This window comes from Osmia bicornis, chromosome 3 (assembly GCF_907164935.1).
Source record: "Osmia bicornis bicornis chromosome 3, iOsmBic2.1, whole genome shotgun sequence".
NCBI classification, from domain to species: Eukaryota; Metazoa; Arthropoda; class Insecta; order Hymenoptera; family Megachilidae; genus Osmia; species Osmia bicornis.
In genome coordinates, this window is record NC_060218.1 from 11,163,767 (window position 1) to 11,181,110 (window position 17,344).

The 17,344-nt window shown below is 38.8% G+C and overlaps 1 protein-coding gene across 2 annotated transcripts in view; it reads left to right on the forward strand.

The window, feature by feature from the left end:
• Positions 1-17,344, forward strand: part of LOC114880409 — a 39,885-nt gene that overhangs the window by 13,166 nt on the left and 9,375 nt on the right. The window contains exons 3-4 of one of the 2 annotated variants that reach the window (XM_029196397.2): positions 725-826; positions 9,581-9,878. In XM_029196397.2, coding sequence (XP_029052230.1) covers positions 725-826; positions 9,581-9,732 — 254 coding nt within the window. In that variant the 3' untranslated portion in view covers positions 9,733-9,878. Of the gene's footprint in view, positions 1-724; positions 827-9,580; positions 9,879-17,344 lie in introns of those variants that run through there. The other variant, XM_029196396.2, reaches the window with a different exon arrangement.

Sequence of the window (17,344 nt, forward strand, 5' to 3'; positions counted from 1 at the left end):
TAGCTTTATTCTTATACGTATCAAGAATATTTCAAATTTTTCTTAAGTAAAAATATAGATGTTATGTCTAGTTACATCATTTGTATAGAAGTGTCTAAAAAAAATTGTTCTCTACGGTTTATCTGACGATCTGAGATGTTACAGTTTGAAAGAAAACAACTAAAGATATTCTTAATCTCCTATGGTGTACGGGTATGTTTATAGGCAATATACAACACGTATAGCATAGCTTCAAGCTAGTGGAATATTTTGTGATGTTTACATTGTTCATGTTTTCTTGGGGAAAAAAGGGAAAAAATTTCATTTTTTTTTAAACATAAGTATTTGCTTTTTGAGTAACAAAAATTTCCAAAATATTACTTACGTTAGTTCTAGGTAAGCCCATAAAGGAAAAGGCAAATTAATTGTGTGATTAGTTCTTAATATATCATGTTAGCTAATTTTAAAAGATGTATTTTCAACAAAAAAAATCACGTTTAAAATATGCTTTGCAGTCTTATGTTATATATAGAAAAATAAAAATACTTACTGTTAGATAATTACTTTTTTAGATCCAAAATACTTTGAAATGATGTTTTTGAGATAATACACTAGCAGAAAATGCAAAAAGAAAAGTTTAATTTCTTGAATAAAATAATGACTAATAATTGTGAAACACCAGAATATATACATATGTATTAATTATTCAGCAAATTGAAATATAACATTCTTATAAATTCTACAGCACCAATTCCAGGATGCAAACCTTGTACGGATTCGGAGATGATTTACTGTAAAGATGGAAGCGTCATAAGTGATCATTGTTGCTGTGATGGCAGTTTTAATAGTAAGTGTAATTATAATTAAGATATAAAATCCTTTGACGCGTCAGTACGTTTCAAATATAATGTAATTGAACAATTAAAATGAAAATATTCAGTAGCATTACAACTGTACTAATAATATAAAGTAAAGAATTGAAATTTTATTTTGAATTAATAATCTTTAAAAAATGAACTATTCGTATTCCTAATGATTAGAGGTCCAACACTAACATATGTCCATCTTTAATATGACGGTCAACCTATTAGTATTTTCATGTCCAAACTTTTATTAAAATCTCTTTGTAAACAAAAATGTTAAGAAAAATAATTTTTTAGAAACTTGTACAAGTATTCTAACGGATACGAACAGAAAATAGAACAATCACCTTGTTTTTTCACTAATCTCCTTGAATTCTGTTTCCACTTATATTAGACATGTTTTTTGTTTGTTTGCGGTAGAAATCGACTGAAAAACGATGATCACGTGAAGGTAGTGAATTCGTGCGTGGCGAATTGCCTGCGCAAAATATTGCTGCGATACAATTGTATAACACATTATTGAACGTTTAAACTACAATAATACTAGAATACTGTCATGAAAGTCGCAGAATCGTACGACAGAATAATAATAATTCGTGTAATGTGAATCGGAAAATGTAATCGAAATCACTTAAATCTGGTGCGCGCTACATGTCGTATTTCTACATATGCATTATAATTAAAAACGGATAATTACAAAAATAACATTTCTCAGTTGGCTACTTTAAGTATAAAAACTTAATATTTTCTACAATTCTGAACAGATTTATCTTAAAATTCTAACACTGCAACATCGATCCTTCGTTGCATGATTTTCTTTAATCTTGAAAAAATATAGTTTTATACAATAAGGGATATTCTTTTATTTTATAAAATTCAAAGAAAAATGATATATTATTGAAAGTTTTTAAGATTATGTAAAACAAAATCTGTAATTCTATCTAGCAGATTTATCTATAATATAAACATAAAACATTGTAATATTTTTCTTCTTCTTCTTTTTAGCGAAATATTGCAATGATCTTTATGTACAGTATATGTAAAAATAACTTTCTAGATGGAATTTCAGAAACTGTAGAAAATATCGTACTTTTGTAAATCTATGGCTTGGTTCAAGAAGTGTCAATGTCATATTTTAATAAAAATAAGTTGAACTCATTATTAACTATGTAAACAATTGTGTATTCTTTCTAGAAATTACTATACCGACATTTCTATAGATGAGCCAATGTCAAAATTGCTAGAGCAACAAACAGGCAACAACAACTACATCTTAAAACAATTAAAAGACAATCAAATAAAAATTCAGTTAAAGTCGTCAGAATTTTATAGAAAAATAGTGGACGCTTTAAAAAGCAAAAATGCAAACTTTTACACTTACCAAACAAAAACAGATCGTATTTATAAAGTAATACTCCGTGGAATTCACCCAAAAACAAATACGAATAAAATCATAGAAGAATTAAAACAATACAACCACTCTGTCAGAACAATACAAAATATAGTTAAATACGATACCAAGCAACTACTGCCACTCTTTATAATAGAACTCAAACCAAACAATAACAACAAAGATATATACAACATAAAAAAACTATTAAACATTATGATTAGATTCGAACCGTCAAGATCGAAACGCGACATACCGCAATGCCACCGCTGTTAAATTCACGGTCACACGAAAAACTACTGTAACAGACCCCCAATCTGTGTCAAGTGTGCAGGTAACCATCTTACAACATTGTGTTTAAAGCAAGGTAAAATCGAAAACGTAAAGTGTAGCAATTGCCAAGATTAACATCCTGCAAACTACAAAGGCTGCACAGTGCGGAAATAGCTGCGGTTAAAACTATACCCCACGTGAAGGAAAATAACTGAACAAACCCCAACAAAAACAAATAACAATTTTTTGCCAAACAGCGGAGCATACAAATCATCACCAACTCCCACATCTAATCATGCCCAACCCTTGGGCACAAGCAATAGAACATACGCGCCAGTAACCGCGGAACATAACGTAGACCGACAAAATCAGAACCAATTTTCCTCCACTCACCCAAACTACCTCAATAAAAGAGAATCCTCAGAGATAAAACACCTTCTAATCTAATCAATTAAAAATACAGAACTCATAACCAATATGCTAGCAACACAAACTATGTACACTGTTGCAACAACAAACCCAACAAATAACTTTCATGATAGTTCACAACAAGAAACTCACTTTACAACAAGAAACTACGTTAAAATCCCACATAGTACAATATATGATACCAAACATCCATCAGGGAAAGCATACGGAGGTACCGCTATCATTATAAGAAATAGTATTAAACACCATCTCCTTAGCAACAACAAACACGACTACCTGCAAGCAACAACGATAACAATAGAAACCACAAACGGAGAAATACAAACATGTATTAGCTATCTACTCACCCCCAAAGCACAAGCTCACTATGGAACAGTATGAGAACTATTTCAATAACCTAGGAAACACATTCATAGCGGCCGGGGACTATAATGCCAAACATAGGCAATGGGGATCCAAAAGATCATCACCCAGGAGTACAACGCTGTTGCGCACCATAGAGAAGCTGTCATTAACACTAATATCGACTGGCGAGCCCACCTACTAGCCAACAGCCCTCGAAAAGACACCTGACCTCATAGACTTTGCTATAACCAAAAACGTCAGCAGGATGCACCTTAAAATATCGCCAAACTCGGAACTGAGCTCCGATCATACCCCCATACTACTAGAGTATTTACAAAAACCATTCCAAATAGAAGATACGCCCACACTATACAACAATGCCACAAACTAGGACAGTTTTAGAGCAATAATCAACGGGAAATTAAACTGTAGTATACCTCTAAAAACCCCAGACCACATCGAAAACGCAGTAGACTACTTAACGCAAACAATCCAAGAAGCTGCTTGGTCATTCACTCCTGTCACCGACAATAGCAAAACCGGCCTATCGTATCCGAATTATATACTACAAAAGATAAAACGAAAAAGAAAAGCTAAATCGCAATTGCAACAATGCAAAACAAGACAAAATAAAAGACAACTGAATGCACTGGCCAGGGAAGTCAAAACAATGCTACAGGAATACCGTAACAGAAAGTTCAGCCAATATCTCGCAAACTTATCACCAAACAAAGATTCGAAATACATACTCATTATGGAAGGTGACAAAACGACTAAAAAGGCCAGTAGTACCGACACCAGCAATACGAAAACCGGACGGCTCCTGGGCAAGAAACTCCGTGGAACAGGCCTCAACATTTGCAGAATACCTACATCAAACTTTCCAACCGAACCCCACAACAATAGGTGTAACAGTTTCTTGCATAGGTGCAAGAACAAGGACAACTACAGCTACAACAACAACAACAAATGACAGCACCAATTACGAAAGCATACCAATACGCAGTGCCACACAAAAAGAAATAAAACGACTGATCTCAACAATGAAAACCAACAAATCCCTGGGATTCGACCTAATCAACGGAAAAGTTATCAAACTTCCTGACAAAGCTATTAGAATGATCACCATAATTTTCAATACCATATTCAGAATTCGGTATTTTCCCAGCGCATGGAAACTGGCAGAAATAGTAATGCTGCTTAACAATAAGTCAAATAAAAACATACACGAACCTTCTTCATATAGACCGATTTCATGCTTACCGACTATTACTAATACTGTCCAAAATGCTCGAAAAAAATTTTCCTAGCTAGAATCATGGAAATAATCAACAGCAAACAGCTAATACCAGATCATCAATTCAGCTTCAGGAAAAAGCACGCTACAATCGAACAAGCCCACAGAATACTCAACAAAATCACGACCGCTCTAGAAACTCGGAAATATTGTACATGCTTATTTCTAGACATAGAAAAAGCGTTTGATAACGTTTGGCACGTGGGTTTAATGAAAATCATAAAATAACTCTTTTCTGAACAACCCTACCTTAGCAATAGAACATTTTACATAAAGGTGAAGGATGCGCACTCAAATATACAAACAATAGACGCTGGAGTACTCCAAAGAAGTGTATTGGGCTCAGTACTTTACACTTTATATGTATACTCGTACTGCAGATATCCTAACAACTCCAAATAGTACAACCTGCACATTCGCCGACGACAGCGGAATAATTGCAGCACATGAAGATCCTTACGAAGCCGTCAAGAACCTACAAAATCACATAAGCTTACTGGAGAAATGGTTGGAAGAGCAGAGAATAAAGGTTAACCACAGCAAATGCAATCACATAACTTTCACCTTCCGCAAAGACAATATCCCAAAAATCGGCATCCAACTATGGGGTATAGCAACTAAAAGTCATATAGACAAAATGTAAGCCGTGCAATCAATCATACTATGAACAATAGTAGACGCACCTTGGTACATAAAAAACGAAGAGCTACGGAAAGATCTACAAATCCCTACTGTAAAGGAAGAAATACACCGACTATCTAATCGGTATAAAGCAAGAACAACGAATCATCCGAATCCGCTGGCCAACAACTTGAATGAACCCCCATTTAGATCAAAATCTTCTCATATAAGGACGAAAATTGTATTCCCGTGAAAGCATTCCCACAGACGAGTTCCGCCATTATCTGAATAATACAGAGCAAGTCACGTGACAAATTTAGTTCAGCTAGTAGTTATAAGGTGGCGACAAACTAAAAAGGCTGCCGATCTGGAATCGTAGCCAGAATCAAGCTTCGGCTTGATTACGTCACTGGAACTGTGCTGTGAAGGCAAGCGAAAAAGGCAACAACGCCCGAACGCTGAGTGAGACGCACTACAGTCATGCTGTCCTTTTCTCATTCTGAATGTTGAGATTGTCCCTTTTTATCACTGATATGTATACTATGGATTGGAGATGCTTGAAGCGATTTGAAGGTGGTTTTGGTGTGATGCGCCACCATCGTTCGACCGGTGTACTTTACTTCCTCTCACCCCGCGACCACCCGCGATACCCGCGTCGAGAGACTGTCTCGTCTTTTGACAGTCTCTCGTCGGTGGCGGTACTCAAAATTTTACCGCTGATTGGCTATTTCCTTTAATACATCAGTCGAACGGTGGTGGCTTTGGCGAGTAAAGTCTGGTTAAATTTCGTCTTAGGGGACCAAAAATTAACGGATCCAAAATATGTGTTCTTGTAGTTTTTGACCTGAAAAGTCCGAAAATGCAAGTTAGAAGTCCAGGACACCAATAGTTTAAGAAATACTAGTGTATAAACATGTGTGTACTTGGCGTACTTTGACAGATCAGTACGATGCGATATTGACTCTTCCCCGCATCCAATCCTTTGTTTGGACTCTATTTGTTGGGTGTGAGTTCCATCAGTTCCTATCAAATCCGAGGGGATATTGTTTATAAAAAAAAAACTTAACCTTAGGTATACCGGGTTTAGGCCACCACTTATATAATTCTGTTTTACCGACGGCGACTCCACTCATTGGACAATATGGCGTCGTACTGACCTATCAAACGTCACTAAATACGTACATTTTTATACACTTGTATTTCTTAAACTATTGGTTTCCTGGACTTCTAACTTGCATTTTCGGACTTTTCAGATCAAAAACTACAAGATTTGATAATTTTTAACCAAAAATTTTTGGTCCCCCAAGACGAAGTTCAGCCCCTTTTGCATCTAGTAGGGTATGTCTTCCGACTGGTCCTATTAAAAAGAAATTTTTCATTTCTTCATTGTTATTGCAAAATACAGGAAGTTTTTAATCTCAAGATTGGACGATTTCAATGACCTTTTAATATGTTGTCGGGGGCATGATTCTGAACAACTTTTTCATTATGCATAATTAACGGAAAGTTTTAGTTTCCGAGATATTTGTGAAAAATTATTGTTACTACTACATTGAATTCTACGTATGCCTACGTGTCTGTCCGGTGGATGAGTCAGCATGCAGTCGCCGATTCTCTACTGTTTCTATACACAGTAAAAGCTGGATATATGCAACGAAAGATTGGCTGGATATATGCAACATCGCTATCCCCTCCATTTGGGGGGAACGCGACCGAGACGCTCGACGATGAAGCCGTGTAATACGATCCGAACCGTAATATCGGTGTGACTAATACTAAGTCAATGATAAAATTCTTTTATTTTTGACCTTTTCTTAATGAAACTATTCCTAACGCATTTGTGAGATTTTTCTGATTAAAATGATACCAAACATGATATAGTTTGAATTATATTCATTTATTTATTTATTTATTCAGAATATGCTGTTGAACTATTGACTACAAATTAGGTGCTTTATGATGTTAGGAACAGCCCGTGATTTCCATGAAACCGGACAGTTTCTTCCTATTGAAAATTAAAGTAATTTACAAGCTAACAATAATAAGAGAATGGTAATAGAATAAATAATAATAGAGTAAACAACATAGAATTGACACCTCGGCTACATATGTATAAGGCATACCGTACACCAAAGATGCATTAAACACGCAACACGCAACATGCAACATGCGACGTAATGTAAATGTTACATGTTGCTAAATTGCGTAAACCAGTGCAGCAAATTAATCCTAAAAAATTTAAACAATTTTATATGCGCGGTATTTACTTTACGTCGCATGTTGCATGTTGCGTATTTTATGCATCTTTGGTGTACGGCCTGTCTAAATGATGTGTACGAACGCAGAATTGGCATCGCGGCTAAATACAAACGATGTGTACGGACTCAGAATCGACATCTCGGCTGGATATATGTAACATTAAATGATCAGAATCGACACCTCGGCTGGATATATGCAACGTCTGGGCAAAGAGAAGGTATAACAAGAGGCGACACTCCCGACGGCACCTTTGATGTCGACGATTCGCTGTCCTTTTAAATGGGTTGTATGAACGAGCGGGAAGTTTGAATGAATTGGATGTAATACTTTCTTTTCATAACAATCTTTTATAACTAGAAACCTTTTTGCATCGTCAATTTTTCTGTATATTATTATCGAAGTATTTACATTAATTTTACATAATTGAAAAGTGGGAAAGTAAGAAATGTAATAAAATGATAATATTAGAAAATATATTTGAACATAAATTACACAATTATACAATAGGATGAGGGAAGGTTTCGGATAATATATTTGAAGACATTACAATATTTACAAATTTAATACAATATGATGTCTCTTATCTTTTTTAACACTAGTTTTAAAATCCCTATTACTATATTTAAGTGTATAATAAATTTTTAATCTAATAAATAACTTTAATAAATATTCTAGAGGAAAATTGTTACAAGGATGAATAAAACCAGTTCATAAATGATACATATTTTTACCTTCATGGGTGCGAAGTAAAATAGAATTCCTGGTTTATGACGGTCTGAAATGCCATTAACTCTTGCTGTTTGGAGTATTCTGACAAAGAAGTTTCCACAAAATAGGGTATGTACTGTGCACCGATGATAAGATGTCCCATGAGAAGGCCGCAAATCTGATTGGTCAGAATGGAAGGGAGACACCTCATTTCATACGCATTTTCAATTCTAGCGAGCTATTGGCTAAAACGATTACGCACACTAATTCAGACCGTGTGACGAAGAAAGTCGATGAGACGTATCGAAACTGAGTGAGATAGTGCGCGGCGAGCATTGGCGTAGACATACAGTGGATCCGAAAAGTAGTGGCATATGCTTTAAAACAGAATAATTTTTTCGAAATCAAACTAAACCACTTGAGGTTTTTTTTAAGTACGAAATGATATATTAAATATATTAAATGAAGTACGAAATGATTAACGGTAGGTCAAAAAACCCGACTCTCGTAAACACAGAAATCCTACGCCTATGTAACGTGCGTCGTCAAAAACCCAAACGTTGGCGTTACGAAAGCGTCAAACAGTGGGGAACTGGCGGAGCGAACGTGGGTCCCCCCTTGCCCCTGTGCCGTCCCGCGGGACATCTTGTCATCGGTGGACAGTACGTAAATCCACAGTACAAACTGGTCGCGCGTTCACGACTGTTCACGGCCGAAAACGAAGATTGCCGAATGGACCTTTAAATGGGTTGTATGTATCACTTTGTCGCTCTCTACAAGTAGTTTCTCTCTCAGAGTGTCGCTTCTTATTACATATACCTACTCTTTGGTCTGGGTCCCAATCTCTGTTGCATATATCCAGCTTTTACTGTACATATGTATACTTCTACTTCATTTATACAAATACCCAACAGCTATTAATAAAACCTATTTACTCGTTAAATAGTATACTAAATACATTTCAACCTTTTCGGAGGCGGCGCAAAATTAAAAACTTTTCTTCTACTAGGAAGATCCTAGTTCAGGCGTCGGCAATCTATCAAATTGTTATTGGCAGCGTCGTATATTCGTATATTTTTAATTTTGCGCCGCCTCCGAAAAGGTTGAAATATATTTAGTATACTATTTAACGAGTAAATAGGTTTTATTAATAGCTGTTGGGTATTTGTATAAATGAAGTAGAAATTATTTCATATTTTTTAGTGCATTTCGAAGTCGGTTGTATTTTTTGTTAAAAATTATTTTATTATATTTCTTTGCGCTATTCAAAATTTGTCGTTTATTGTCGTTAATACCTAGTTCATTAACAAATATAAAAATGTAAAAAGCTATGTAGTTGAAAGGGAGGATAACCACATGTTCAAAAATTATCGAATGATGTAACGATCCATTCTTCTTATTCCTATACATATTAAGGTTCAGATGGGGTGGATATATTAGCTGACTCACACAAGAGGATCAATACATCTGTCAAGGAAAACACTCTCCGTATACCACGCATGCTTTTTATCAGAATTCTGTTTACAACTATCAATCGTCAAACTCTAAAAATAAATCCATTTGATTAAATTTTTAATCAGTACCTATAATCTCTCGAAACTATACATATGTAGATATTTTATCGCCAGTCGAATAAATGCAGGGAAGAAATATTTCAAATAGATATAACATTTATTTGATTTTACAAATATCTATATGCAATATATGTATATTTTTCAAGAGGAATTTGAAATGGTTGTTTCAAATAAATATTTCTTTCATTATACGTGGAATAAAATATTTAATCAAGTATTACTCTCATAATATTATACCTAATGCATTGTTTATTTTTGTATATGAATAAAATTGTCTCTGTCAGATTACTGTGGATATGTCTTGACATTTATCATTTTTCTGTACACTTTTTAAATTACTTACTTGTATAATATTTAAAATGTTAATATAAAAGTATGAAAAGTTATTTCGAATAATTATTTCTAATACATCTTAAGAAAATTATTATTTCAATTAATAATACCAGTTTGTACATTTCAAATAAATATTTTCAATATTCTTGTATGTATAACCATAAAATAAAACAACTCTTCAAATATTAATTATCTCCTCTATATAACAGTGTTTGAATTACTGTATTTTCAATACTTTTTGCTTGCAATTATACAGCTACTACACAGATGCTTTCCGTCTACCACCAAGGATACGCATGTATACATATACTACTGGTTGAGAACCGCTTATCTATCTGAATAACAATGATTGTAGCAATAGAGTTGCATTGTTGCACGCTCCACCCGCATGTGTCGAATACATAAATTCGTGTCGATCAGTTTGATGAACCATAAGATTTTTAAATTTTTCAAATTAATTAAATTCATCAATTTTTGAATTGGGTTTAAAAGTACCTCATTTTTTTACACCAGCTCAAAAACTTAAAATTACTTGAAGCACAGAGGTTATTCAGTTCTCATTTATTTAGTTCAGTTTCAAAATATTTTTCTTTTATTTATTCTATATAATTGTACATCTCTAATAACACTGTCCAACAGTGAATTTGTTTTCCGATTCCCACTGGGTGATTCTTATAGTGTTTTGTACGCTGGTTACGAATCTGCAAACCGTTTTGCTCCTACACGTACAGTTTTTGAGAAATTTGATTTTGAAAAAAAAAACATTTTTTCAGATTTAAACCAATTTTCTGACGTAATTGTAAAAGATATTGAAATTCTATTTATACTAAAAGATTCTGTAGACTTTCCTGAATACAACGATACCTATCTTTAATACATTGTAAATGTTTAAGTATGTTTAAACGATCATTGAACGCGGAGGGACCCCGATTTGGCACCAATTTTTTAGGATATTTTTCAATTTATCTGAAAAAGTAGAGGTCCAGCGCAAAATCGAATTATACCACGCGATAGAGCAGATTTTTATCTTGAAAAACTACCCAGAGAAAGTTGCAACATCTATTTTTTTATCAAGCCAGAAAGCGAAATAGCTTTGCGGGAGACGAAGTACCAACAGTGGCGCTCCGCGTCAGGACGGTTCCTCGGCGTGCCGCCTAATGCTGTTGCTTTAAGTCCTGACGCGGAGCGCCACTGTCGGTACTTCGTGTCACGCGAAGCTATTACGCTTTCTGGCTTGATAAAAAAATAGATGTTGCAACTTTCTCTGGGTAGTTTTTCAAGATAAAAATCTGCTCTATCGCGTGGTATAATTCGATTTTGCGCTGGACCTCTACTTTTTCAGATAAATTGAAAAATATCCTAAAAAATTGGTGCCAAATCGGGGTCCCTCCGCGTTCAATGATCGTTTAAACATACTTAAACATTTACAATGTATTAAAGATAGGTATCGTTGTATTCAGGAAAGTCTACAGAATCTTTTAGTATAAATAGAATTTCAATATCTTTTACAATTACGTCAGAAAATTGGTTTAAATCTGAAAAATATGTTTTTTTTTCAAAATCAAATTTCTCAAAAACTGTACGTGTAGGAGCAAAACGGTTTGCAGATTCGTAATCAGCGTACAAAACACTATTCGAATCACCCAGTGGGAATCGGAAAACAGAAAAAAAGTTAAAATTTGTTGGACAGTGTAATTGAAATAAGAATAAAATTATATTTGCTCTCAAATTCCGTGCAAAGTTAAGCAGAATTTATAATACAATAAGCAACTTTGAAATTAAAAAGTATCAAGTGACATTTTCCATTTTTAGTCAGCGTCTTCTATTTGATCTAATTTTTCAATGAATGTTCTGAAAAATAGATTTATATAAAAATAAATATTCTATTTAAAAAAAAACAACGACTGAAATATTAGGAAAAGTGATCTTCAGAAAAAAAATTTGGTCTGCCATTGCACGTGCCTCTTGAAACAAAGTAATTTTATTTTCTGGAGTTTTTTCATATGTTCACTAACACATTCGCCGTCGTACACGCGATATTGCGTGACTAGTCGGGTAATGTACTTGTTAATTGTGTACGCATCGTTGCATCTGAAAGAAGTATATAATTCTATAAACGTAGTACTTTTTGAACTATTCACCCTATTCGTCTGGCATCTTTCTCTAATTGCACTGAAAAAAAGGCTATGCCTTGTAACAATTGTGTGGACCGTCCTGTATAATTTTCCATCTGGAACGGCTCGTGCTCGCACCCTTTATTCACAGATATGCGAGCACCACTGCCCTCTTAGCTAGATAATCACTGAATACAGGGTATTTCAGAACTCGTGTTGGTCCTGAGAAGGGGTGGTAGCTGAGGTGATTCTGAACAACATTTTCCTTTGTGAAAATGTTGTTTGAAGCTTCGTTTTTGAATTATTAAGGAAATACACTGGCGAATCAGAGCGCGTATAGCGCGCGGACTACAAACGCGGGGCTTGACGAAGGTCGCGAAGCGACGGCTCGGCACGCCGTTGGTATAGTACAATAAAAGAATTGAATTGATTGAACATTTTTAGTCGTTGTTTAGAATGAATACGGAACCTAATCTCTTGTCGCCTGTCATAATATAAAAAAGGAATTTCTAAGTATTCTAAACAACAAATAAAAATGTTTGAAATGGAATAATTAATTTGAAAACAATTTAAATGAAACTTACCCATTCTTTCCTAAATTAACCTGCTACGCTGAAAGCAGATAATTCCACCTGGGTCACTGTGTCAATTCTGAACTTTCGAGGAGAAAACACATTACGAAGAACAGCTGATCTTCAGACGAGATCATTGAACTCATTCAACCACATGGTCACTATCACCTTTCACAGAATTTTCTTTCAGGTAAATAAACATTTTTATTGTGATGGGAAGGTTGGCAAGCCAGAACGAAAGGAGGAGAAACAGTGTATTTCCTTAATAATTCAAAAACGAAGCTTCAAACAACAATTTTCACAAAGGAAAATGTTGTTCAGAATCACCTCAGCTACCACCCTTTCACGGAACCAACGCGAGTTCTGAAACACCCTGTATACTTACATACAGGATGTCTCATAACTCCCGTAATACCCGAAAATGTGGGGTTGCTGGGGTGACTTTGAACAATTTTTTCCTTTACCAAAATATTGGTTGAAGCTTCATGTTTGAATTATTAACGAATAACACTGGCCAATGAAAGCGCGTGTAAAGCGCGCGCTCAACAACGAAAGCGTTGGCTCTCAACCACGCTCAGTCGTGGTCATGAACAAACGCATTGGCACAGTATTGGTATCGGGGGAAGCATGCAACAAACGTTACTCTGTCTTAAGTTAAAAACAATGTGGAATTAATCGCACGCTTCCCTCGATACCCACGCTGTACCAATGCATTTGTTCACGACCACGACCGAGCACTGTTGAGAGCCAACGCTCTCGTGGTTGAGCGCGCGCTCTCATTGATCAATGTTTTTCGTTAATAATTCAAAGATGAAGCTTCAATCAACATTTTGGTAAAGGAAAAAGTTATTTGGAATCATCCCAGCAACCCTCCACTTTCGAGTGCTACAGAAGTTATGAGACACCCTGTAGATCATACCGTTTAAAATAATGGCGTTAACCTTCATATGTCCTCTACGCGTTCACTTATAAAAAAACTACCGTGTCTATTACCATAATATTATGCCACTCTCGAAACCAAGCAAGTTTTGTCTGGCACATTTTTTTCTATCATTAATAGCAATCGAATTATTGAGGCAACCTGTGTTAAATGCCACACCCTCGCCCATTTTTTAATATGTTGTTGGGACGATGATTCTAAGCAATTCTAAGCAATTCGGCTTTTGTTTTCGAGATATTTGCAAAAGAAAGTTGCTACTATTACAGTAAATTCTACGTATACCTACACGTCCGTAGCGGTGTGTACGTTAGTATGGGATGGCTGGTTTCTGTGAACACAGCATGGCACTCGTCAAGCAGTATACATAACGGGTAGAACTTAACAATTTTTTTTGTTTATGGAAGAGAAAATACATTTACGTACGCGCGGGAAGCTCCCCCTGTCGCACTATTCGGCTAAGGGAGCCCGGGCAGTGTGGGACTCATACCACCCAGAAAGGGTGATACAGTACCTACTTAAACCTCTCCCCTAAGCGTGGTCCGCCGTGCCGGCACCTTTCACCATTACAGATATCCCAGGATACCGGCGATAGCCGCAACGGTGGCTTCTTTGAGCCGCAAACGGCCACGCAAGCGTGAGAGATTACGCATCCATGCGGTTGCACCTCCGATCAAGCGGTTAGGACTTTTCCAACCTGCACAGAATGCGCACAGGACTTTTTCTTCAGCCACAGCCAGGAACAGGAGATCTCGTTTCCACGGTGACTGGGCCATGTCTTCGTTCACCTGGTAGGTTGCTGATGATGTGCCTTATCCCTGGTGTCATCACTACCACCTAACCTGCTTCGAGGACAGGTCCTTTTCTTCAACATGGTCAGGAACGGGACATCACATTTCCACGGTGACCGTGCCGTGTCTTCGTCCACATGGTGGGTTGCTGTTGATGTGCATTATCCTTGATGTCATCACTACCGTCGCTACCACCTGTCCTTTTTTTTTTTCGTGGGGAAATCTTGCATAAGACCCCCCGCCGCCCCCCCGGGGGGGGGGGGGGGGGAGCAGCGGCGGAGTGTCAGATTCCTACTGACTAAAACCCCACGACGACCTCCTCTGGCGTATGGCAGAGGCTCCGGGACCTGACTAACATAACTCCGGAGCCTCCTCCGCCGTGCGCTGAAAACGCCCCTACCCGGGGGGTGTGATAACTCCCCCAGCCGACACCGGGGGTCGCACCCGGTGCCGGCTCCATCGCGGGGGAACTGCGTGCAATGGAGGCCGGGCCCCCCAACCCGTACCGCCTGCAGTTCCCGCGCCTCGATCTCCTCACAGGCTACGGGGAGGAGCAACCCCCCGCCCGCCCGCGAGGAAGATCGGGCGTAGCCTTTCGCTCCGCCGGCTTCCGGTGCCGGCTACACCACGGGTCCGCGTGCAATGGCGCCCAAGCAGGGCGCCTGCGGCCCGCCGAGTCGTCCCCCTGTGGGCTGCGTTGAGCCGTGGCCGGCCACCCTCCAGGGGGACTCTCTCGGCTCCGCTGCACCCCCCCTGCGGGGGCCAGCGCTACTCCCTACGTGGGAGGGAAACACCACTCTCCGCCCGGAGTCACCCGGCTCCCCAGAGGTGGACGGAGGGGGGCCTCCGATTGAGAACGGGTTCCCCACCCGCACGCTCCCGGGTCCGACCGGGGTCCGGGCTCATTTCGTCCGGGGTGGGAGGGTACACCACGACCCCTCCCACCCCCACAGAAACACCCCCGTAAAATTTTCTTCCGCGGGCCCTCCCGCTACACTACCCCATCCCGCATCCGTCGCGCCGGGGGGGCAAACAGCGAACGCCGCCATCACCCCCCCCCCCCCCCCGCAACCCTTACGGCGGCGGGTTCCAGCGTCGTCGCGGCCCACGTCCGCGTCCTCTCCTTGAGGGCCATGACCTCCTCGCAAAAGGAGGTCACCGCCCCCCACTCTGTCTCGCCGGCAAGCATCCGGGGATGCTTCGCCCGGAAGACGCCGGGGAGAGGTCCTCCCCGATCTCCACCGTAAGGGCGTGGCGGCCCACCGCAAACACTGGGCACTCCGCCAGCGAGTGCTGTGCGGTGTCCCGCGCCGCCACGCAGAGCCAACACCGGGGGGACCACTCCCTTTCCCTCCGGCACAGGAACTCCCCGAACACCCCGTGCCCGGAGAGCACCTGCGTGACCCGGAAGCTGCCACCTTTCCTGCTTCAAGGACAGGCCCTTTTTTCAACACGGTCAGGAACGGGACATCTCATTTTCACGGTGACCGTGTCGATCCTAACCTAACTTAATCTAATACAAAATTAAATTAGTGAACTTTAATCAGTTAATTAATGAATTAGGTTAGGTTAGGTTAAGCTAGATCAGGCCTGTCCAAGTAGGGGAATCCACTCCTGGAACACATGTTTTGGGCCCCCTTCCAACGCTGCTCCTTCAAGTAAGATGAAACGGTTCCGACTACCGTCTCTCCGTCTTTCCTAGCGGCGGTATTGTCTCCTCGGTCCCATCTTACTTGAAGGAGCAGCGTTGGAAGGGGACCCAAAACATGTGTTCCAGGAGTAAATTCCCCTACTTGGACAGGCCTGAGCTAGATTAATATTCTGGTCGTCATGAGGCGGGCGACCACCCAAGCCAAAATTCAAAATCATTGAAATCAGTCAATTTCGATTTTTTAGTTCATCCATAATATTCCTTGAATATCGGCCGCCGCAATCTGCTTACCGAAAGGGGGGACAAGTGGTGGTCCCGTGCTAACGCAGAATTCATTGGTATGGTACAAACTTTCGTTTGCTACGAGAAGAGAATAGAAGAATGCATAGAAGAAGAAGCATGCCAACTGACAACGGTGTAGCCCAACGTGCGCAGAAAACCCTGGAGTTTTCTGTGGCCGTTAAGCTCCCCGCGTGCTAGGGTCGACGCAGATGTCAATCTGAGGCCGTTTCTAAACTCGGCAGGAGCAGGTTCCTGAGTTTATAAAGGTCAATGGGTCCAAGGAAGGAGAAATCTTTCCGGGGCCTCTAGGCTACCGGCGAAACCGGCAGAGTTGGTATTGAGCTTGAGATAGGGATAATCCCTTAGCCTAAACATTCGGATTAATAGCAAGCGGCGACAGCCGGGCCGAAACGTTACGATACATTCATTCGTGCTTAAGCCTTCCTCGAGTCAGTACATATTGAAAATAAAGAAAGTCAAAATCAAACGGCTTAATTTGTAACCTACCGAACCAGAACCAGAACACATATAAAGTGGGTCCAGCATATTATGAACTACTTTGTATATGCATTTTCTGACTGTATAAAATTAACAGGAGACCGCGTATAAAATCTGCCGCATTACATTATAAATTTCAAACAGTCTTACAACGTAAGAATGGCCTTGAAATCTCCAAAAACTCTACATTTACGTACATAACAATTCTTACTATCATGTCGTGGTTCCTTTGATACAATACAATTTTCATAAATATTATAAATTGTTTCATAACTCTAACGATAGCGGAAATAATTAAGGTAATCAAGTCACTGCCCCACCCTGTACTCGAACAGATGTGTAAAAATGCAGTCATGCGAACATCAGCTGCTATCACATAAGCAATTAAATATTAGTAGAAGGGATTAGTTAATTGGACCAGACTATAG